This window comes from Oncorhynchus gorbuscha, linkage group LG01 (genome assembly GCF_021184085.1).
Source record: "Oncorhynchus gorbuscha isolate QuinsamMale2020 ecotype Even-year linkage group LG01, OgorEven_v1.0, whole genome shotgun sequence".
Taxonomy (NCBI): domain Eukaryota; kingdom Metazoa; phylum Chordata; class Actinopteri; order Salmoniformes; family Salmonidae; genus Oncorhynchus; species Oncorhynchus gorbuscha.
Genome location: NC_060173.1, coordinates 134,754 through 160,608, shown reverse-complemented (window position 1 = coordinate 160,608; position 25,855 = coordinate 134,754). Strand labels below are relative to the sequence as shown.

Here is a 25,855-nt window from a genome sequence, read left to right as displayed (position 1 = left end):
TATGAGTGTCATCTGATGAAGATTATCAAAGGTAAGTGATTAATGTTGTGGCGAAATCTGCTCGGAGCCTTCACCGTGCACTGCCACTTTAAGAGCGCATGAGCAGTAAGGAAGGAGGAATTAAAGAGAGCTTGTTCAGCTGTTTGGGGAGGAGCTCTTGGGTGGCGCGACAGTTTGATTGTGTGTGCTGCAGAAGTCTTGTTTGTTTTCAGCGTTTGTAGTTTATAAAGTATTTAACTCAATCATCGGTGTGATCGCTTTAGATCGTGGTTGTTTTTGTTTGGGACCGCGCCCGTTATGGATCGCATGGATTAGTAGCAACATTGTTGCGAAGCTTTAACAAACAAACCAACAAACCATCGGACAGTCAGACACCAGCAGGCCTGAAGACCACAGCTAAGATTTATCTTTTCTCTCTCTTTCTCTTTGCTCTCATTCCAGTGCTTTACCCTGCAACAGACTCTCTATTTGTTAAATGCACTGCCCATTGAAGTTCATTAGAGCTGGACTATTATTTCCCTGCCAGAAGTATTTGGATGGACATTTTAGTAGGTTACTTGCAAGCTGTATATTATGTGAACTGTATTGAGGTGGGATGTACTAATGACATGTGGCCGTGAAGACTGTGGACATTTTTAAGGCCTTTGTTGTGTCGATGAACACCCCCCACATTCATACCCTCTGCACTCACCCACTAGAAAATAATACAGATTATTGCAAATCCTATGTTGATGACTGGGTTCGTTCTTGTATGAAGTTGCTGTTGAATTGCTCTGCCATTATTAGTATTAGTATTATTGTATGAGGTATTCTTGTTTGGGTTACCCCTGTGCTGTGATGTGGGTTTTATATGGTGTGTATTCTTTTTTCTCTCCACTGGCTATCTGGTAAACAGGCTACACTCTAGGCAGTCTCTTCTGCTGATGTGTGTGGGTCTGGTAGTGGTACTCTCTCTATTCTACTCTTTTCCTTTCGGCAGGGTTAATACCTGCCTGGCGCCCGAACAAAATCTTTCTTTACCCCTCTTAAGAAATACCGCTACAATGTTATCTCTATTTCAGATTTTTGTGACTCCTTTCTTTGGCTGGAAAAACAACTATGTATTTCTGTGACTTGGTGGTGACCTAACATAATCATTTGTGGTGCTTTCGCCGTAAAGCCTATTTGAAATCAGACACTGCGGTGGGATTAACAAGACGTGTATCTTTAAAATGGTGTAAAATACTTGTATGTTTGTACATGATCTTAGGGGCATTGGCAAACACAATGTAACTAATTTAATTTATGTACCCTTAATTGCACCGAATACATCTGTTTATCCAACAGCTATTGTAATCAGTAATCATGCGCCTATAAACCAGAGTTACAGTGTTAGCACTGAGGCGATGTGCAATAGTAGGAAGACCAATTTATGCAGCTCACCCTGCACTATCAGCTCCAATGTAAATAACATGAGTAAGTCTACCTCTGATAAGCCTCCCAGTAAAGCATTAAAAACAATCAAGCAACCCAGAAAAGTGAAGAAAATAGCCCATGTTAACATACGTAGCCTAAGAAACAAGGTTTTTGAAGTCAATAACTTGCATGTAACAGATGACATTCATATTCTGACTATCTCAAAAAACAGAAATGCCAAATGGAGGCGGTGTTGCGGTAATATGGCTATAGGGTCATATTCCTCACCTAAAGACCATTCTTGTGGGAAGCTGCTATAGCCCACCAAGTGCTAACAGACAATATCTGGATAACATGTGTGAAATGCTTGATAATGTATGTGATATCAACAGAAGTATATTTTCTGGGTGATTTAAATATTGACTGGACATCATCAAGCTGCCCAATCAGGAAAAGCTTCATACTGTAACCAGAACCTGTAACCTGGATCAGGTTGTCGGTCAACCTACCAGGTAGTTACAAACAGCACAGGAATTAAATCATCAACATGTATTGATCATATCTTTACTAATGCTGCAGATATTTGCTTTAAAGCAGTATCCAAGTTCATAGTATGTAATGATCACAACATAAAAGCCATATCTAGGGAAACCAAAGTTCCAAAGGCTGGGCCCAATATAGTGTATAAGAAGTCATACAATAAGTTTTATAGGGATTAATATGCTGATGATGTAAAGAATATTTGATGCTCTGTGGTGTGTAATGAGGAGACACCAGAACCTTTGCTTGACGCATTTATGAAACAACTTATTCCAGTTATTAATAAGCACGCACCCATTAAGAAAATGACTGTAAAAACTGTTAAATTCCCTTGGATTGATGAGGAATTGAAAATTGTATGGTTGAGAGGGATGAGGCAAAAGGTATGGCAATTAAGTCAGGCAGCCCAACTGATTGGCAAACCTACTGCTAAATGACTTAAATGTAAATGTAAATGTACTGCAAATTAAGAAATCATGTGACTAAACAAAGATATTGTCATGTTGAATGGACAGAGCTGTCTGTCTACCCCACAAGACATGCCACAAGAGGTCTCTTCACAGTCCCAAAGTCCAGAACAGACTATGGGAGGCACACAGTGCTACATAGAGCCATGACTACATGGAACTCTATTCCACAGTACTACATAGAGACATGACTACATGGAACTCTATTTCACATCAAGTAACTGACGCAAGCTATAAAATTTGATTTAAAAACTGATTAAAAAAACACCTTATGGAACAGTGGGGACTGTAAAGCAACACAAACATTGGCACAGACACATGCACACACACACACACACACACACACACACACACACACACACACACACACACACACACACACACACACACACACACACACACACACACACACACACACACACACACACACACACACACACACACACACACACACACACACACACACACACGATAACATATGCATTATACTTACACATGGATTTAGTACTGTAGATATATATGCACCTTGACTTACTCCACATTTTGTTGTGTTACAGCCTGAATTCAAAATGGATAAACAACACAAATGGTCCTTTTGTTCGATTAATTCTGTCAATATTTATCCAAAATGTCAGTACACAGTACCACATAATGACAAAGTTATATATTTTTTTAAATACATCTTTGCAAATGTATTGAAAATAAAATACAGAAATATATAAATTACATATTTATTCACACCCCTGAGTCAATACATGTTAGAATCATACTGCATTAGCATCGAATAGCCCCTGCGATATGCAACTTTTCAGGGAAGTTAGGAACCAATATACACAGTCAGTTAGGAAAGCTAAGGCTAACTTTTTCAAACAGAAATTTGCATCCTGTAGCACAAACTCCAAAAAGTTCTGGGACACTGTAAAGTACATGGAGAATAAGAACACCTCCTCCCAGCTGCCCACTGCACTGAGGATAGGAAACACTGTCACCACCGATAAATCCGCGATAATTGAGAATTTTTCTATGGCTGGCCATGCTTTCCACCTGGCTACCCCTACTCCGGTCAAACGCCCTGCACCCCTCACTGCAACTTGCCTAAGCCTCCCCCATTTCTCCTTCACCCAAATCCAGATTGAAAGAGCTGCAAAAAGAGCTGAAAAATCTGGACCCATACAAATCAGCTGGGCTAGACAATCTGGACCCTCTCTTCCTAAAATTACCCGCTGATATTGTTGCAACACCTATTAATAGCTTGTTCAACCTCTCTTTTGTATCGTCTGAGATCCCCAAAGATTGGAAATCTGCCACGGTCATCCCCTTCAAAGGGGAAGAAACTCTAGACCCAAACTGCTACAGACCAATATCTATCGTACCCTGTCTTTCTAAGGTCTTCGAAAGCCAAGTTAACAAACAGATCACCGGCCATTTCGAATCCCACCGTACCTTTTCCGCTATGCAATCTGGTTTCCGAGCTGGTCATGGGTGCACCTCAGCCACGCTCAAGGTCCTAAACGATATCATAACCGCCATCGATAAGAGACAACCCTGTGCAGCTGTATTCATCGACCTGGCCAAGGCTTTCGACTCTGTCAATCACCACATTCTTATTTGCAGACTCAACAGCCTTGGTTCCTCAAATGACTGCCTCGCCTGGTTCACCAACTACTTATTTGACAAAGTTAAGTGTGTCAAATCGGAGGGCCTGTTGTCCCGACGTCTGGCAGTCTCTATGGGGGTGCCACAGGGTTCAATTCTCGGGCCAACTCTTTTCTCTGTATACATCAATGATTTCGCTCTTGCTGCTGGTGATTCTCTGATCCACCTCTACACAGACGACACCATTCTTTATACTTCTGTCTTCATTACTGCCCACACCTACCCACCCGTCCAGCATCACAACTCTGGACGGTTCTTAGAACATGTGGACAACTACAAATACCTAGGTGTCTGGTTAGACTTTAAACTCTCCTTCCAGACTCACATTAAGCATCTCCAATCAAAAATGTAATCTAGAATCTGCTTCATATTTTGCAACAAAGCATCCTTCACTCATGCTGCCAAACATACCCTCGTAAAACTGACTATCCTACCGATCCTTGACTTTGGCGATGTCATTTATAAAATAGCCTCCAACACTCTCCTCAGCAAATTGGATGCAGTCTATCACAGTGCCATCCATTTGGTCACCAAGCCCCATACACTACCCACCACTGCCACCAGTATGCTCTCATTGGCTGGCCCTCGCTTCATATCCGTCGTCAAACCCACTGGCTCCACGTCATCTATAAGTCATTGCTATGTAAAGCCCCGCCTTATCTCAGCTCACTGGTCACCAACCCTAACCCTCACCCTCACCCTAACCCTAACCCTAACCCTAACCCTAACCCTAACCTGTGCTCCAGCAGGTATATTTCACTGGTCACCCCCAAAGCCAATTCTTCCTTTGGTCGCCTTTCCTTCCAGTTCTCTGCTGCCAATGACTGGAACGAACTGTGAAAATCACTGAAGCTGGAGACTCATATCTCCCTCGCTAGCTTTAAGCACCAGTTTTCAGAGCAGCTCACAGATCACTGCACCTGTACATAGCAAAAATGAGGGGACATGAACAGGTATAGGCCAATCAAAAAGGTTATTTATTGTAAACCAAAACTATTAACTTTAAACAAAGCAAAAGGAATGAGGTGTGAAAGTATCATAATGTAGGGTGTATATAAAGTGCAGGGATGCGTGAATCTGTGTGTGTGTGAATATGACTGATTGAAAAATACGTAAAACTACAAAGGAACAAACAAAACAGGATAATACCTGGAGGAGCAGAGAGAGAGAGACAAGATTGGTTAGTGAAGCAGTTTAAATACCCTGAGCCCAGGTGGCTCCAATCACTAACGACCCTCCTCTGCCTACAGGAGGAACTGCCCCTGCAATGCAGAGGAGGGGCCATAACACTGTACACAGCCAATCTGTAAATAGCACACCCAACTACCTCATCCCCATATTGTTACTTATCCTCTTGCTCTTTTGCTCCCCAGTATCTCTACTTGCACATCATCATCTGCACATCTATCACTCCAGTATTAATGCTAAATTGTAATTATTCCACCACTATTGCCTATTTATTGCCTTTTACCTCACTACTCTTCTACATGTGCACACACTGTACTTAGATTTTTTCTATTGTGTTATTGTCTGTACGTTCTTTATGTGTCACTCTGTGTTGTTGTTTCAGTTGCACTGATTTGCTTTATCTTGGCCAGGTCGCAGTTGTAAATGAGAACTTGTTCTCAACTAGCCTATCTGGTTAAATAAAGGTGAAATAAAAAAAATAATAATGCCAGCCTGCTAATATAGCTAAACAGATCCAACTGAAAATCCCTTGGAGGGGAAAACCTGTGGAGCTACCACTGAACATGTGGACTATCTAACTGAAAATCCCTTAGAGGGGGAAACCTGTGGAGCTACCACTGAACATGTGGACTATCTAACTGAAAATCCCTTAGAGGGGGAAACCTGTGGAGCTACCACTGAACATGTGGACTATCTAACTGAAAATCCTTTAGAGGGGGAAACCTGTGGAGCTAGCACTGAACATGTGGACTATCTAACTGAAAATCCCTTGGAGGGGGAAACCCTGTGGAGCTACCACTGAACATGTGGACTATCTAACTGAAAATCCCTTGGAGGGGGAAACCCTGTGGAGCTACCACTGAACATGTGGACTATCTAACTGAAAATCCCTTGGAGGGGGAAACCCTGTGGAGCTACCACTGAACATGTGGACTATCTAACTGAAAATCCCTTAGAGGGGGAAACCTGTGGAGCTACCACTGAACATGTGGACTATCTAACTGAAAATCCCTTAGAGGGGGAAACCTGTGGAGCTACCACTGAACATGTGGACTATCTAACTGAAAATCCCTTAGAGGGGGAAACCTGTGGAGCTACCACTGAACATGTGGACTATCTAACTGAAAATCCCTTAGAGGGGGAAACCTGTGGAGCTACCACTGAACATGTGGACTATCTAACTGAAAATCCCTTAGAGGGGGAAACCTGTGGAGCTACCACTGAACATGTGGACTATCTAACTGAAAATCCCTTAGAGGGGAAACCTGTGGAGCTACCACTGAACATGTGGACTATCTAACTGAAAATCCTTTAGAGGGGGAAACCTGTGGAGCTAGCACTGAACATGTGGACTATCTAACTGAAAATCCATTGGAGGGGGAAACCCTGTGGAGCTACCACTGAACATGTGGACTATCTAACTGAAAATCCCTTGGAGGGGGAAACCCTGTGGAGCTACCACTGAACATGTGGACTATCTAACTGAAAATCCCACTGAACATGGAGAAAATCCCTTAGGGAAACCTGTGGAGCTACCACTGAACATGTGGACTATCTAACTGAAAATCCCTTAGAGGGGGAAACCTGTGGAGCTACCACTGAACATGTGGACTATCTAACTGAAAATCCCTTAGAGGGGGAACCTGTGGAGCTACCACTGAACATGTGGACTATCTAACTGAAAATCCCTTAGAGGGGGAAACCTGTGGAGCTACCACTGAACATGTGGACTATCTAACTGAAAATCCCTTAGAGGGGGAAACCTGTGGAGCTACCACTGAACATGTGGACTATCTAACTGAAAATCCCTTAGAGGGGGAAACCCTGTGGAGCTACCACTGAACATGTGGACTATCTAACTGAAAATCCCTTGGAGGGGGAAACCCTGTGGAGCTACCACTGAACATGTGGACTATCTAACTGAAAATCCCTTGGAGGGGGAAACCCTGTGGAGCTACCACTGAACATGTGGACTATCTAACTGAAAATCCCTTGGAGGGGGAAACCCTGTGGAGCTACCACTGAACATGTGGACTATCTAACTGAAAATCCCTTGGAGGGGAAACCCTGTGGAGCTACCACTGAACATGTGGACTATCTAACTGAAAATCCCTTAGAGGGGGAAACCCTGTGGAGCTACCACTGAACATGTGGACTATCTAACTGAAAATCCCTTGGAGGGGAAACCCTGTGGAGCTACCACTGAACATGTGGACTATCTAACTGAAAATCCCTTGAGGGGGAAACCCTGTGGAGCTACCACTGAACATGTGGACTATCTAACTGAAAATCCCTTAGAGGGGGAAACCCTGTGGAGCTACCACTGAACATGTGGACTATCTAACTGAAAATCCCTTGAGGGGGAAACCCTGTGGAGCTACCACTGAACATGTGGACTATCTAACTGAAAATCCCTTAGAGGGGGAAACCCTGTGGAGCTACCACTGAACATGTGGACTATCTAACTGAAAATCCCTTAGAGGGGGAAACCCTGTGGAGCTACCACTGAACATGTGGACTATCTAACTGAAAATCCCTTGGAGCTAGAACATGGGAAACCCTGTGGAGCTACCACTGAACATGTGGACTATCTAACTGAAAATCCCTTAGAGGGGAAACCCTGTGGAGCTACCACTGAACATGTGGACTATCTAACTGAAAATCCCTTGGAGGGGAAACCCTGTGGAGCTACCACTGAACATGTGGACTATCTAACTGAAAATCCCTTGGAGGGGAAAACCTGTGGAGCTACCACTGAACATGTGGACTATCTAACTGAAAATCCCTTGGAGGGGGAAACCTTGTGGAGCTACCACTGAACATGTGGACTATCTAACTGAAAATCCCTTAGAGGGGGGAACCCTGTGGAGCTACCACTGAACATGTGGACTATCTAACTGAAAATCCCTTAGAGGGGGAAACCCTGTGGAGCTACCACTGAACATGTGGACTATCTAACTGAAAATCCCTTAGAGGGGAAAGCTACCACTGAACATGGAGCCCTTAGAGGGGGAAACCCTACCACTGAACATGTGGACTATCTAACTGAAAATCCCTTAGAGGGGGAAACCTGTGGAGCTACCACTGAACATGTGGACTATCTAACTGAAAATCCCTTGGAGGGGGAAACCCTGTGGAGCTACCACTGAACATGTGGACTATCTAACTGAAAATCCCTTGGAGGGGGAAACCCTGTGGAGCTACCACTGAACATGTGGACTATCTAACTGAAAATCCCTTGGAGGGGGAAACCCTGTGGAGCTACCACTGAACATGTGGACTATCTAACTGAAAATCCCTTGGAGGGGAAACCCTGTGGAGCTACCACTGAACATGTGGACTATCTAACTGAAAATCCCTTAGAGGGGAAACCCTGTGGAGCTACCACTGAACATGTGGACTATCTAACTGAAAATCCCTTGGAGAGGGAAACCCTGTGGAGCTACCACTGAACATGTGGACTATCTAACTGAAAATCCCTTAGAGGGGGAAACCCTGTGGAGCTACCACTGAACATGTGGACTATCTAACTGAAAATCCCTTGGAGGGGGAAACCCTGTGGAGCTACCACTGAACATGTGGACTATCTAACTGAAAATCCCTTGGAGGGGGAAACCCTGTGGAGCTACCACTGAACATGTGGACTATCTAACTGAAAATCCCTTAGAGGGGGAAACCCTGTGGAGCTACCACTGAACATGTGGACTATCTAACTGAAAATCCCTTGGAGGGGGAAACCCTGTGGAGCTACCACTGAACATGTGGACTATCTAACTGAAAATCCCTTAGAGGGGGAAACCCTGTGGAGCTACCACTGAACATGTGGACTATCTAACTGAAAATCCCTTGGAGGGGGAAACCCTGTGGAGCTACCACTGAACATGTGGACTATCTAACTGAAAATCCCTTAGAGGGGGAAACCCTGTGGAGCTACCACTGAACATGTGGACTATCTAACTGAAAATCCCTTGGAGGGGAAAACCTGTGGAGCTACCACTGAACATGTGGACTATCTAACTGAAAATCCCTTAGAGGGGGAAACCCTGTGGAGCTACCACTGAACATGTGGACTATCTAACTGAAAATCCCTTAGAGGGGGAAACCTGTGGAGCTACCACTGAACATGTGGACTATCTAACTGAAAATCCCTTAGAGGGGGAAACCCTGTGGAGCTACCACTGAACATGTGGACTATCTAACTGAAAATCCCTTAGAGGGGACTATCTAACTGAAACCTGTGGAGCTACCACTGAACATGTGGACTATCTAACTGAAAATCCCTTGGTGGAGGGGGAAACCCTGTGGAGCTACCACTGAACATGTGGACTATCTAACTGAAAATCCCTTGGAGGGGGAAACCCTGTGGAGCTACCACTGAACATGTGGACTATCTAACTGAAAATCCCTTGGAGGGGGAAACCCTGTGGAGCTACCACTGAACATGTGGACTATCTAACTGAAAATCCCTTAGAGGGGGAAACCTGTGGAGCTACCACTGAACATGTGGACTATCTAACTGAAAATCCCTTAGAGGGGGAAACCCTGTGGAGCTACCACTGAACATGTGGACTATCTAACTGAAAATCCCTTAGAGGGGGAAACCTGTGGAGCTACCACTGAACATGTGGACTATCTAACTGAAAATCCCTTGGAGGGGGAAACCCTGTGGAGCTACCACTGAACATGTGGACTATCTAACTGAAAATCCCTTAGAGGGGGAAACCTGTGGAGCTACCACTGAACATGTGGACTATCTAACTGAAAATCCCTTAGAGGGGGAAACCTGTGGAGCTACCACTGAACATGTGGACTATCTAACTGAAAATCCCTTGGAGGGGAAACCCTGTGGAGCTACCACTGAACATGTGGACTATCTAACTGAAAATCCCTTGGAGGGGAAAACCTGTGGAGCTACCACTGAACATGTGGACTATCTAACTGAAAATCCCTTGGAGGGGAAACCCTGTGGAGCTACCACTGAACATGTGGACTATCTAACTGAAAATCCCTTAGAGGGGGAAACCTGTGGAGCTACCACTGAACATGTGGACTATCTAACTGAAAATCCCTTAGAGGGGGAAACCCTGTGGAGCTACCACTGAACATGTGGACTATCTAACTGAAAATCCCTTAGAGGGGGAAACCTGTGGAGCTACCACTGAACATGTGGACTATCTAACTGAAAATCCCTTGGAGGGGGAAACCTTGTGGAGCTACCACTGAACATGTGGACTATCTAACTGAAAATCCCTTAGAGGGGGAACCCTGTGGAGCTACCACTGAACATGTGGACTATCTAACTGAAAATCCCTTGGAGGGGGAAACCCTGTGGAGCTACCACTGAACATGTGGACTATCTAACTGAAAATCCCTTAGAGGGGAAACCTGTGGAGCTACCACTGAACATGTGGACTATCTAACTGAAAATCCCTTAGAGGGGGAAACCCTGTGGAGCTACCACTGAACATGTGGACTATCTAACTGAAAATCCCTTAGAGGGGAAACCTGTGGAGCTACCACTGAACATGTGGACTATCTAACTGAAAATCCCTTAGAGGGGGAAACCCTGTGGAGCTACCACTGAACATGTGGACTATCTAACTGAAAATCCCTTAGAGGGGGAAACCCTGTGGAGCTACCACTGAACATGTGGACTATCTAACTGAAAATCCCTTGGAGGGGGAAACCCTATGGAGCTACCACTGAACATGTGGACTATCTAACTGAAAATCCCTTAGAGGGGAAACCCTGTGGAGCTACCACTGAACATGTGGACTATCTAACTGAAAATCCCTTAGAGGGGCTACCACTGAAACCCTGTGGAGCTACCACTGAACATGTGGACTATCTAACTGAAAATCCCTTGGAGGGGGAAACCCTATGGAGCTACCACTGAACATGTGGACTATCTAACTGAAAATCCCTTAGAGGGGGAAACCCTGTGGAGCTACCACTGAACATGTGGACTATCTAACTGAAAATCCCTTGGAGGGGAAAACCTGTGGAGCTACCACTGAACATGTGGACAATCTAACTGAAAATCCATTGGAGGGGAAAACCTGTGGAGCTACCACTGAACATGTGGACTATCTAACTGAAAATCCCTTAGAGGGGGAAACCCTGTGGAGCTACCACTGAACATGTGGACTATCTAACTGAAAATCCCTTAGAGGGGGAAACCCTGTGGAGCTACCACTGAACATGTGGACTATCTAACTGAAAATCCCTTAGAGGGGGAAACCTGTGGAGCTACCACTGAACATGTGGACTATCTAACTGAAAATCCCTTGGAGGGGGAAACCTTGTGGAGCTACCACTGAACATGTGGACTATCTAACTGAAAATCCCTTAGAGGGGGAACCCTGTGGAGCTACCACTGAACATGTGGACTATCTAACTGAAAATCCCTTGGAGGGGGAAACCCTGTGGAGCTACCACTGAACATGTGGACTATCTAACTGAAAATCCCTTAGAGGGGGAAACCCTGTGGAGCTACCACTGAACATGTGGACTATCTAACTGAAAATCCCTTAGAGGGGGAAACCTGTGGAGCTACCACTGAACATGTGGACTATCTAACTGAAAATCCCTTGGAGGGGGAAACCCTGTGGAGCTACCACTGAACATGTGGACTATCTAACTGAAAATCCCTTAGAGGGGGAAACCCTGTGGAGCTACCACTGAACATGTGGACTATCTAACTGAAAATCCCTTAGAGGGGGAAACCCTGTGGAGCTACCACTGAACATGTGGACTATCTAACTGAAAATCCCTTGGAGGGGGAAACCCTGTGGAGCTACCACTGAACATGTGGACTATCTAACTGAAAATCCCTTAGAGGGGGAACCCTGTGGAGCTACCACTGAACATGTGGACTATCTAACTGAAAATCCCTTAGAGGGGAAACCCTGTGGAGCTACCACTGAACATGTGGACTATCTAACTGAAAATCCCTTAGAGGGGGAAACCCTGTGGAGCTACCACTGAACATGTGGACTATCTAACTGAAAATCCCTTGGAGGGGAAAACCTGTGGAGCTACCACTGAACATGTGGACTATCTAACTGAAAATCCCTTGTGGAGAGGGGGAAACCCTGTGGAGCTACCACTGAACATGTGGACTATCTAACTGAAAATCCCTTGGAGGGGAAAACCTGTGGAGCTACCACTGAACATGTGGACTATCTAACTGAAAATCCCTTAGAGGGGAGGGGAAACCCTGTGGAGCTACCACTGAACATGTGGACTATCTAACTGAAAATCCCTTAGAGGGGGAAACCTGTGGAGCTACCACTGAACATGTGGACTATCTAACTGAAAATCCCTTAGAGGGGGAAACCCTGTGGAGCTACCACTGAACATGTGGACTATCTAACTGAAAATCCCTTAGAGGGGGAAACCTGTGGAGCTACCACTGAACATGTGGACTATCTAACTGAAAATCCCTTGGAGGGGGAAACCCTGTGGAGCTACCACTGAACATGTGGACTATCTAACTGAAAATCCCTTAGAGGGGGAAACCCTGTGGAGCTACCACTGAACATGTGGACTATCTAACTGAAAATCCCTTAGAGGGGGAAACCCTGTGGAGCTACCACTGAACATGTGGACTATCTAACTGAAAATCCCTTGGAGGGGAAAACCTGTGGAGCTACCACTGAACATGTGGACTATCTAACTGAAAATCCCTTAGAGGGGGAAACCCTGTGGAGCTACCACTGAACATGTGGACTATCTAACTGAAAATCCCTTAGAGGGGGAAACCCTGTGGAGCTACCACTGAACATGTGGACTATCTAACTGAAAATCCCTTGGAGGGGGAAACCCTGTGGAGCTACCACTGAACATGTGGACTATCTAACTGAAAATCCCTTAGAGGGGGAAACCCTGTGGAGCTACCACTGAACATGTGGACTATCTAACTGAAAATCCCTTAGGAAAATCCCTGTGGAGCTAAACCATGTGGAGCTACCACTGAACATGTGGACTATCTAACTGAAAATCCCTTGGAGGGGGAAACCCTGTGGAGCTACCACTGAACATGTGGACTATCTAACTGAAAATCCCTTAGAGGGGAAACCCTGTGGAGCTACCACTGAACATGTGGACTATCTAACTGAAAATCCCTTGGAGGAGGGGGAAACCCTGTGGAGCTACCACTGAACATGTGGACTATCTAACTGAAAATCCCTTGGAGGGGGAAACCCTGTGGAGCTACCACTGAACATGTGGACTATCTAACTGAAAATCCCTTGGAGGGGAAACCTGTGGAGCTACCACTGAACATGTGGACTATCTAACTGAAAATCCCTTAGAGGGGGAAACCCTGTGGAGCTACCACTGAACATGTGGACTATCTAACTGAAAATCCCTTAGAGGGGGAGCTAAACCTGTGGAGCTACCACTGAACATGTGGACTATCTAACTGAAAATCCCTTAGAGGGGAAACCCTGTGGAGCTACCACTGAACATGTGGACTATCTAACTGAAAATCCCTTGAGGGAACATGTGGAAACCCCTTGAGGGGGAAACCCTGTGGAGCTAAACCTGTGGAGCTACCACTGAACATGTGGACTATCTAACTGAAAATCCCTGAAAATCCCTTGGGGGAAACCCTGTGAAGCTACCACTGAACATGTGGACTATCTAACTGAAAATCCCTTAGAGGGGGAAACCTGTGGAGCTAGCACTGAACATGTGGACTATCTAACTGAAAATCCCTTAGAGGGGGAAACCTGTGGAGCTACCACTGAACATGTGGACTATCTAACTGAAAATCCTTTAGAGGGGGAAACCTGTGGAGCTAGCACTGAACATGTGGACTATCTAACTGAAAATCCCTTGGAGGGGGAAACCCTGTGGAGCTACCACTGAACATGTGGACTATCTAACTGAAAATCCCTTAGAGGGGGAAACCTGTGGAGCTACCACTGAACATGTGGACTATCTAACTGAAAATCCCTTAGAGGGGGAAACCTGTGGAGCTACCACTGAACATGTGGACTATCTAACTGAAAATCCCTTGGTGGGGGAAACCCTGTGGAGCTACCACTGAACATGTGGACTATCTAACTGAAAATCCCTTGGAGGGGGAAACCCTGTTGAGCTACCACTGAACATGTGGACTATCGAACTGAAAATCCCTTGGAGGGGGAAACCTGTGGAGCTACCACTGAACATGTGGACTATCTAACTGAAAATCCCTTGGAGGGGGAAACCCTGTGGAGCTACCACTGAACATGTGGACTATCTAACTGAAAATCCCTTAGAGGGGGAAACCTGTGGAGCTACCACTGAACATGTGGACTATCTAACTGAAAATCCCTTAGAGGGGGAAACCCTGTGGAGCTACCACTGAACATGTGGACTATCTAACTGAAAATCCCTTAGAGGGGGAAACCTGTGGAGCTACCACTGAACATGTGGACTATCTAACTGAAAATCCCTTGGAGGGGGAAACCCTGTGGAGCTACCACTGAACATGTGGACTATCTAACTGAAAATCCCTTGGAGGGGGAAACCCTGTGGAGCTACCACTGAACATGTGGACTATCTAACTGAAAATCCCTTAGAGGGGGAAACCTGTGGAGCTACCACTGAACATGTGGACTATCTAACTGAAAATCCCTTGGAGGGGGAAACCCTGTGGAGCTACCACTGAACATGTGGACTATCTAACTGAAAATCCCTTAGAGGGGGAAACCTGTGGAGCTACCACTGAACATGTGGACTATCTAACTGAAAATCCCTTAGAGGGGGAAACCTGTGGAGCTACCACTGAACATGTGGACTATCTAACTGAAAATCCCTTGGAGGGGGAAACCCTGTGGAGCTACCACTGAACATGTGGACTATCTAACTGAAAATCCATATTGGCGTACAAAATCCCAAATCCAGGAGCCATATAACAAACTAGTAGCCTAGTAAATAGATAGGCTATATGTATTTCAAGTTTTGCAATCCCATAGGCAGCACGGTTAGAGCCATTTCACTGTAAGGTAATAAACTTTGATTTGATTTTTAATATACAGTCAAATTTAATGGAAGAACAGTTGATATTTTACATTGAAGTAGTGCACTAGGAAAGTATTCAGACCCCTTGACTTTTTACACATTGTATTACGTCGCGGCCTAATTCTGAAATTGATTAAATGTTTTTCTTCCCTCATCAATCTACATACAATATGTTATAATGACAAAACTAAAACAGGTTTAACATTTTTGCAAATGTAAAAATAAAAAAACCGGAGATATCACATTTACAAAAGTATTCATACACTTTATTCAGTGCTTTGTTGAAGCAACGTAGGCAGCAATTACAGCCTCAAGTCTTCTCTGCAGATCCTTTCAAGCTCTGTCAGGATAACATACACACATCACACTGGGTAACACACACACATCACGCTGGGTAACACACACACACGCACCTTACAGGGTAACACACACACATCACACTGGGTAACACACACACACGCACCATACAGGATAACATACACACATCACACTGGGTAACACACACACATCACACTGGGTAACACACACACATCACGCTGGGTAACACACACACATCACGCTGGGTAACACACACACATCACGCTGGGTAACACACACACATCACGCTGGGTAACACACACACATCACGCTGGGTAACACACACACATCACACTGGGTAACATACACACATCACACTGGGTAACACACACATCACACTGGGTAACACACACACATCACACTGGGTAACATACACACATCACACTGGGTAACACACACATCACACTGGGTAACATACACACATCACACTGGGTAACACACACATCACACTGGGTAACATACACACATCACACTGGGTAACATACACACATCACACTGGGTAACACACACACATCACACTGGGTAACACACACACATCACACTGGGTAACACACACACATCACACTGGGTAACACACACACATCACACTGGGTAACACACACACATCACACTGGGTAACATACACACATCACACTGGGTAACACACACACATCACACTGGGTAACATACACACATCACACTGGGTAACACACACATCACACTGGGTAACACACACACATCACACTGGGTAACATACACACATCACACTGGGTAACACACACATCACACTGGGTAACATACACACATCACACTGGGTAACACACACATCACACTGGGTAACATACACACATCACACTGGGTAACACACACACATCACACTGGGTAACACACACACATCACACTGGGTAACACACACACATCACACTGGGTAACACACACACATCACACTGGGTAACATACACACATCACACTGGGTAACACACACATCACACTGGGTAACATACACACATCACACTGGGTAACATACACACATCACACTGGGTAACATACACACATCACACTGGGTAACACACACATCACACTGGGTAACACACACACATCACACTGGGTAACACACACACATCACACTGGGTAACATACACACATCACACTGGGTAACACACACATCACACTGGGTAACACACACATCACACTGGGTAACATACACACATCACACTGGGTAACACACACACATCACACTGGGTAACACACACATCACACTGGGTAACACACACACATCACACTGGGTAACACACACACATCACACTGGGTAACACACACACATCACACTGGGTAACACACACATCACACTGGGTAACACACACATCACACTGGGTAACACACACACATCACACTGGGTAACACACACACATCACACTGGGTAACACACACATCACACTGGGTAACACACACACCGTATCATCTGATGGTCTCTCTTTCTCTGTGATCAGGTGCTGCGTTGCGATTTGCTGTCCAAACATCCATCTCTCCGTCTAGTGGGGGCAGAGTGGGTGTGGCCAAGGTGGTGGTTATGCTGGTGATTGACAGGTCGACTGACCAACTACAGGAGGCAACTAACGAGGCGCTGACCGCAGGTTAGTGATGACATCAGAAGGAGGACCACAGGTTAGAGGTGACATGAGGAGGGCAAGAGGTTATTGTCGGAACTAGAAGCACAAGCATTTCGCTACACTCGCATTAACATCTGCTAACCATGTGTATGTGACAAATAAAATTTGATTTTATTTTATTTGATTTGATTTGATTTAGTGGTGACATCCTAAGAAGGGCAGGAGTTTAGTGATGACATCATAACAAGGACAGGTTAGTGGTGAAATCATAAGGAGGGCAGGAGGTTAGTGGTGACATCATAAGGAGGGCAGGAGTTTAGTGATGACATCATAACAAGGACAGGTTAGTGGTGAAATCATAAGGAGGGCAGGAGGTTAGTGGTGACATCATAAGGAGGGCAGGAGGTTAGTGGTGACATAACGAGGACCACAGGTTACTGGTAGCATCATAAGGATGGCAGCAGCTTCGTGGTGAGGTTAGTTAGGAGGTTAGTGCTGACATCATAACGAAGACCATAACGAAGACCATAGTTTATAGGTGATATCATAACGTGGAACACAGGTTAATGGTAACATCATAAGGAGGGCATGAGTTTAGTGGTGACATCATAAGGAGGGCAGGAAGTTAGTGGTGACATCATAAGGAGGGAAGCATGTTAGTAGTGACATCATAAGGAGGGAAGCATGTTAGTAGTGACATCATAAGGAGGGAAGCATGTTAGTAGTGACATCATAAGGAGGGAAGCATGTTAGTAGTCACATCATAAGGAGGGAAGCATGTTAGTAGTGACATCATAAGGAGGGAAGCATGTTAGTAGTGACATCATAAGGAGGGAAGCATGTTAGTAGTGACATCATAAGGAGGGAAGCATGTTAGTAGTGACATCATAAGGAGGGAAGCATGTTAGTAGTGACATCATAAGGAGGGAAGCATGTTAGTAGTGACATCATAAGGAGGGCAGCATATTAGTACTGACATCATAAGGATGTGATTTGCAATTTGCTGTCCAAACATCCATCTCTCCGTCTAGTGGGGGTCAGAGTGGGTGACGACATAAGGATGGCAGCAGGTCAGTGGTGACATCATAAGGAGGACCACAGGTTAATGGTGACATCATAACGATGATAGCAGGTTAATGGTGACATCATAAGGAGGACCACAGGTTAATGGTGACATCATAACGATGATAGCAGGTTACTGGTGACATCATAGCGAGAACTGCAGGTTAGTTGTGACATCATAACGAGGACTTCAGGTTAGCAATGACATCATAACAACCACCACAGTTTAGTGATGGACATCATAACTCTGCCAACAGGCGTGTCAGTTTTCCCCATCGGCATCGGGCCCGGTTACGACAGAGCTGAACTGAGCCTGCTTGGTTCCCATGGCGACCAGGACAACACACTCCACCTTAACAGCATGGAGGAGCTGATGATGCTGTTAACACTGGACAAGAGCTACACAGACAAACTCTGTAGAGGTATAGTACTGGACCAGAGCTACCTGGAGAGATTATGATAATGATGATGATATTGATGAAGATGAAGATGATGACGATTGTGATGGTGATTATGATGGTGATGATGGTGGTGATGATGATGCTGGTGATGATGGTGATGCTGATGATATTGATGAAGATGATGATGATGGTGATGATGATGATGATGATGATGATGATGATGATGATGATGATGATGATGATGATAATAGTGGTTATTGAATTGATGATGATGGTGGTGATAATGTTGATGCTGGTGTTGATGGTGGTGATGATGGTGATGATGGTGATGATGATGTTATTGTGATGATGATGATGATGGTGGTGATGGTGATGGTAATGATGATGATTTTGGTGATGATGATGATGGTAATGATGATGATTTTGGTGATAATGATGTTGATTTTAGTGATGATTTTAGTGATGATTATGAAGATTGTGATGATGTGCATTCTTCCTCAGCTGGTCCTCCTGGAGTGTGTGTCGATGATGATGGGAACGAGAGGAAGGTGAGTGTGTGTTGACTTGCTGATGTGTTGATGTGACAACCATCATTTAACTACTGAACTACTGAATTAAATTAACTGCCCAGTGTTTCCATATTTGTATGAAGTATGATCTATAATTACTTTCAATATGAGTAAAATAGTTTTCCTTCCAAAAAAATTTAATTAAGCAAGGTGAAAAACAGCATTTCATACACATGTTGGAGTGGTGTGTGTGCGTAGCGTACCTCAAATATATTATTTGAATCAGAGAATCCGAACTTTTAAAAGTGCGATTTTCATTGGACAGTTACTTGAACTATTGTTTTCCTTGACCAGTCTGAATATTCAGCACTAACTTTGTGTGTAGCCTGGTGAGTCGTGGCTGCTTCCTGACAGATGTCATTCGGTGCTGTGCCACCCAAGCGGAGCCGTGACTGTTCAGAGCCACAAGGTGAACTGTGATCGTCTGGAGCCGCCAGCCTAATATATTATAGTATATTTCATTATATTATGGTATATTACATTATACCATATTATAATATATTTTAGTATATTCAAGCATGTTATGTTACATTATATTATATTACATTATAGTATATGAAAGTCTATTGTATTTCATTATATTACATTATAGTATAATAAAGTATATTATATTGTAGTATTAAAGTACTGTATATTATAGTATATTACAGTATAGTATATTAAAGTCTATTGTATTTTATTATATTACGTTATGGTATATTAAAATACTCCATATTATAGTATATTGCATTATAGTATATTAGAGTACCCTATTTTATGTTATATTATAGTATATTAAGAGTATATTATGTTATATTCGATTATCCAGGTGAACTGTGATCGACTGGAGCCCCCAGCCTGCAGTAACCACATGAGTCCTCTCAGAGTTCAGGATAACTGTGGCTGCCACTGGGACTGCCCTTGTTAGTACAAACACGAAGTACACACACATTAAGCACACTCACACAGACACAAACACTCACACACATTATAACACACTCACACACACATTAAGCACACTCAGAATAAACATACACACACATATTAGATGCACTCACACACACATTAAGCACACTCACACAGACACAAACACTCACATACATTATAACACACTCACACACACATTAAGCACACTCAGAATAAACATACACACACATATTAGATGCACTCACCCACACGCATCTGTAACACACCCCCTCCCTCCCTCCCTCCAGGTGTCTGTATGGGTAGCTCCACCAACCACGTGGTGAGGTTTGATGGCGTAGCTCTAAGGCTGGAAGGGGAGGGTCTATGTTCCTACACCCTGCTGACGGTTGCCGGGGACACGGGAGGTTCAGAGGTCACGCTGCACAGCGGAACCTGCCCAGGGTCATCCAATCAGAACGAAGTCTGCATGAAGGTCATGGAATTTACGCATGGGCAAAGTACTGTACTGCTGAAAGACGACATGACGGTAGGACCTAGGGGGGTGTACTGACTGTGTGAACTATGACTGGGGGTGTACTCTGAGTATGTGTACTGACTGTGTGTTCTATGAGTGTGTACTCTGAGTATGTGTATTATGAGAGAGAATGTGCACTGAGTGTGTGTACTGAGTGTGTGTACTAAGAGTGTGTGTACTATGAGTATGTGTTCTGAGTGTGTGTACTAAGATTGTGTGTACTGAGTGTGTGTACTAAGAGTGTGTGTACTATCAGTATGTGTACTGAGTGTGTGTACTATGAGTATGTGTACTAAGAGTGTGTGTACTGAGTGTGTGTACTATGAGTGTGTGTGTACTATGAGTATGTGTACCATGAGAGTGTGTACTATGACAGTGTGTACTATGAGTGTGTGTACTATTAGTATGTGTACAATGAGTGTGTGTACTATGTGTGTGTGTACTCTGAGTGTGTGTGTACTATGAGTGTGTGTACTCTGAGTGTGTGTACTATGAGTGTGTGTGTACTATTACTATTACTATGTGTACTATGAGTGTGTGTACTCTGAGTGTGTGTACTATGAGTGTGTGTACTCTGAGTGTGTGTACTCTGAGTGTGTGTACTCTGAGTGTGTGCACTATAAGTGTGTATACTATGAGTGTGTGTACTGTGTGTGTGTGTGTCTAGGTGACAGTAGATGGAGCCCCTGTCTCCCTCCCATTCCGCTCCAGTCTGGTGGAGGTGATGCGTTATGGAGGAGTGATGTTTCAGCTGAGATCTGTGGAACACGGCTACATCCTGGCATTTACCCCTCAGAAAAACGAGTTCACCATCACACTCACCTCCTCCACTATCAACCACACCTCTGGAGTCTGTGGTACACACTTACAGATAAACACATAGTAAACACACACACACACACACACATAAATGAAGTCCCGTCCCTTATGGGATTAATTGACACATAAACATACAATTCACTATGGTAATTAAATAATATTATTCTCTGTGTGTGTCAGGGTGGTGTGGCGAGGAGAGGGTTAATTATCTCTCTCTGAGGAATGGCAGTTCGACTTCTGACTCAGCTCTTCTCGTCTCCGATTGGATGGTATCGAGCGGCGACGGTGTGTGTGTCCCGCGGCATGCCCCAGTGTGTGTGTACGGAGCGTCGAGGGCGTGTGAGGTGCTACGCTCCGAGGTGTTCTCCTCCTGTCACACACATGTTCCCATCATGCCTTTCATTTTGCGCTGCCAAAAGGAAGCATGTCAGGAGACAGACGTCTGTGATGTAATTTCCTCCTATACACATCTCTGCCGACAGAGAGGACTCTGTGTCCACTGGAGAAGCACAAACCTTTGCCGTAAGTCTGTGTCCTGTTCTGTTCTGAAGACACCTGTATATAAATCTGTGTGTTTTGTTATGTTCTGACAACACCTGTATATAAATCTGTGTGTTTTGTTATGAAGAGACTTGTATTTAGCTTTGATTCCTGTCTCGGATCAGTGTTCTCTCTGTTTTATAATACAGTAAAATCTTTTTTTTTTACGTTGTAGCACCTTTGGTGCGAGAAATGCACTTTACAAATAAAACCTTTATTACTACTATTATTATTACTATTTGATATTAATATCATTAATTATTATTAACATTGTGTATGATTATTGTTGATGATGATGAAGATTATGATTATTGTTGATGATGATGAAGATTATGATTATTGTTGATGATGATGAAGATTATGATTATTTATTATGATTAGTATGATTAAATATGATCATTATGATTAATATGATTATTATTGTGTGTAGCCATGCAGTGCCCCAGCTCCATGGAGTATGATGCATGTCGGACCGGGTGCGTGGAGGACTGCAGCAGCATTGGCCTGTCGCCTGGCAACTCAGGGGTTCTTAGTGGTAATGGGAGTGTGTGTATCACCAAGCCAACAGAAGGGTGTTTTTGTCCAGGGAACACGGTGCCGCTGGGGGGAGAGTGTGTGTCACCTGACGCCTGCAACCAGTGTGTCGACCAGCACGGACACACACACCCGGTGAGACAACACACAACCACATAACCACACCCACACACACATAGCTAAAGGTGTTTACCGGGACACAGACTCTGTTCAAGCAGATAAAATCAACGTGCCAGTTTGGCAGCGCCCTCAGGCCTACACATTTCTCATCCCTCTGACTCTCTGCTTCTCTCAATGTGCCAGTTTTTAAAATGTCACCTTTATTTAACCAGGAAGGCCAGTTGAGAACAAGTTCTCATTTACAGCTGCGACCTGGCCAAGATAAAGCAAAGCAGTGTGACACATACAACAACACAGAGTTACAGATGGAATAAACAAACGTACAGTCAATAACACAATAGAAAAAGTCTATATACAGTGTGTGCAAATGGTGTAAGGAGGTATGGCAATAAATAGGCCATAGTAGCAAAGTAATTACAATTTAGCAAATTATCACTGGTGTGATACATGTGCAGATAATGATGTGCAAGTATAAATACTGGTGTGATACATGTGTAGATAATGATGTGCAAGTATAAATACTGGTGTGCAAAAGAGCAGAAAAAGTCCATATAAACAATATGGGGTGGGGTAGGTAGTTGGATGTTTACAGATGGGCTGTTTACAGATGCAGCGATCATTCAGCTGCTCAGATAGCTGATGCTTAAAGTTAGTGAGGGAGGTAAGAGTCTCCAGCTTCAGCGATTTTTGCATTTCGTTCCAGACATTGGCAGCAGAGAACTGGAAGGAAAGGCGGCCAAAGTAAGAATTGGCTTTGGGGGTGACAAGTGAGATATACCTGCTGGAGCACGTGCTACGGGTGGGTGCTGCTATGGTGACCAGTGAGCTGAGATAAGGCGGGGCTTGACCTAGCAGAGACTTGTAGATGACCTGGAGCCAGTGGGTATGGCGACAAGCATGAAGCGAGGGCCAGCCAACGAGAGCATTCTGGTCGCAGTGGTGGGTAGTATATGGGGATTTGGTGACTAAACGGATGGCACTGTGATAGCCTGCATCCAATTTGTTGAGTAGAGTGTTGTAGGCTATTTTGTAAATGACATCGCCGAAGTCGAGGATCGGTAGGATAGTCAGTTTTACAAGGGTATGTTTGGCAGCATGAGAGAAGTATGCTTTGTTGTGAAATATGAAGACGATTCTAGATTTAATTTTTGATTGGAGATGCTTAATGTGAGTCTGGAAGGAGAGTTTACAGTCTAACCAGACACCTAGGTATTTGTAGTTGTCCACATATTCTAAGTCATAACTGTCCAGAGTAGTGATGCTGGAAGGACAGGCAGGTGCGGGCAGCGATCGGTTGAAGAGCATGCATTTAGTTTTACTTGCATTTAAGAGCAGTTGGAGGCCACGGAAGGAGAGTTGTATGGCATTGAAACGAGTCTGGAGGTTAGTTAACACAGTGTCCAAACAGTGTTTTTGTTAACCACTTGCAGGCGCCTGAGGATGAAAAGGCGGAACTGCAGATAGACCCCGTCTCCATTATCAAGGGAGTTGAGGGAGAGGAGATGTATTTAAGAGCAGTTGTAGGTGTTATGCAGGTGAATGAGGACCCAAAAGCGACTTGGCGAAAACAGAGTCTTTAATCCAGTTTAAGGAAATAGCAATACTCCTAGACAAATCGGAGCGGTAAATAAAGCATAAAAACAATTTCACTCGTAATCACGAGAACTGACTGGAGACTCGATAATAAACTGCAGGTTGCCTCGGGAAGGCACTTGACCGTAGCAGACTCAGACACCTGCTCACCACGCAGCATCTGAGGGAAACACGACACGACAGGGCGATACAAAGACACAGCACGGTGAACAATATACAAGGATCCGACAGGACAGGAATGGAAAACAAGGGGAGAAATAGGGACTCTAATCAGGGGAAAAGATAGGGAACAGGTGTGGGAAGACTAAATGATTGATTAGGGGAATAGGAACAGCTGGGAGCAGGAACGGAACGATAGAGAGAAGAGAGAGAGGAAGGGAGAGAGAAAAAGGGGAACGAACCTAAAAGACCAGCAGGGGGAAAACGAACAGAGGGAAAAGCAAAATGACAAGACAATATAAGACAAAACATGACAGTACCCCCCCACTCACCGAGCGCCTCCTGGCGCACTCGAGGAGGAATCCTGGCGGCAACGGAGGAAATCATCAATCAGTGAACGGTCCAGCACGTCCCGAGACGGAACCCAACTCCTCTCCTCAGGACCGTAACCCTCCCAATCCCCTAAGTATTGGTGACCCCGTCCCCGAGAACGCATGTCCATGATCCTACGTACCTTGTAAATAGGTGCGCTCTCGACAAGGACGGGAGGGGGAGGGAAGACGAACGGGGGTGCGAAGAAAGGGCTTGACACAGGAGACATGGAAGACAGGATGGACGCGACGAAGATGTCGTGGAAGAAGCAGTCGCACAGCGACAGGATTGACGACCTGGGAGACACGGAACGGACCAATGAACCGCGGAGTCAACTTACGAGAAGCTGTCGTAAGAGGAAGGTTGCGAGTGGAAAGCCACACTCTCTGGCCGCAACAATACCTTGGACTCTTAATCCTACGTTTATTGGCGGCTCTCACAGTCTGTGCCCTGTAACGGCAAAGTGCAGACCTCACCCTCCTCCAGGTGCGCTCACAACGTTGGACAAACGCTTGAGCGGAGGGAACGCTGGACTCGGCAAGCTGGGATGAGAACAGAGGAGGCTGGTAACCCAGACTACTCTGAAACGGAGATAACCCGGTAGCAGACGAAGGAAGCGAGTTGTGAGCGTATTCTGCCCAGGGGAGCTGTTCTGCCCAAGACGCAGGGTTTCTGAAAGAAAGGCTGCGTAGTATGCGACCAATCGTCTGATTGGCCCTCTCTGCTTGACCGTTAGACTGGGGATGAAACCCGGAAGAGAGACTGACGGACGCACCAATCAAACGACAGAACTCCCTCCAAAACTGTGACGTGAATTGCGGACCTCTGTCTGAAACGGCGTCTAACGGGAGGCCATGAATTCTGAACACATTCTCGATGATGATTTGTGCCGTCTCCTTAGCGGAAGGAAGTTTAGCGAGAGGAATGAAATGTGCCGCCTTAGAGAACCTATCGACAACCGTAAGAATCACCGTCTTCCCCGCAGACAAAGGCAGACCGGTAATGAAGTCTAGGGCGATGTGAGACCATGGTCGAGAAGGAATAGGGAGCGGTCTGAGAC

The 25,855-nt window shown here is 44.9% G+C and overlaps 1 protein-coding gene across 2 annotated transcripts in view; it reads left to right on the top strand.

Moving 5' to 3' along the window:
- vwf (von Willebrand factor) overlaps positions 1-25,855 on the top strand; it is a 208,587-nt gene that overhangs the window by 93,812 nt on the left and 88,920 nt on the right. For both annotated transcript variants that reach the window (XM_046342718.1, XM_046342727.1), the window contains exons 32-40: positions 17,087-17,230; positions 18,526-18,690; positions 19,171-19,217; positions 19,564-19,647; positions 20,047-20,140; positions 20,432-20,670; positions 21,326-21,515; positions 21,658-21,999; positions 22,448-22,686. In XM_046342718.1, coding sequence (XP_046198674.1) covers positions 17,087-17,230; positions 18,526-18,690; positions 19,171-19,217; positions 19,564-19,647; positions 20,047-20,140; positions 20,432-20,670; positions 21,326-21,515; positions 21,658-21,999; positions 22,448-22,686 — 1,544 coding nt within the window. The remainder of the gene's footprint in view (positions 1-17,086; positions 17,231-18,525; positions 18,691-19,170; positions 19,218-19,563; positions 19,648-20,046; positions 20,141-20,431; positions 20,671-21,325; positions 21,516-21,657; positions 22,000-22,447; positions 22,687-25,855) is intronic.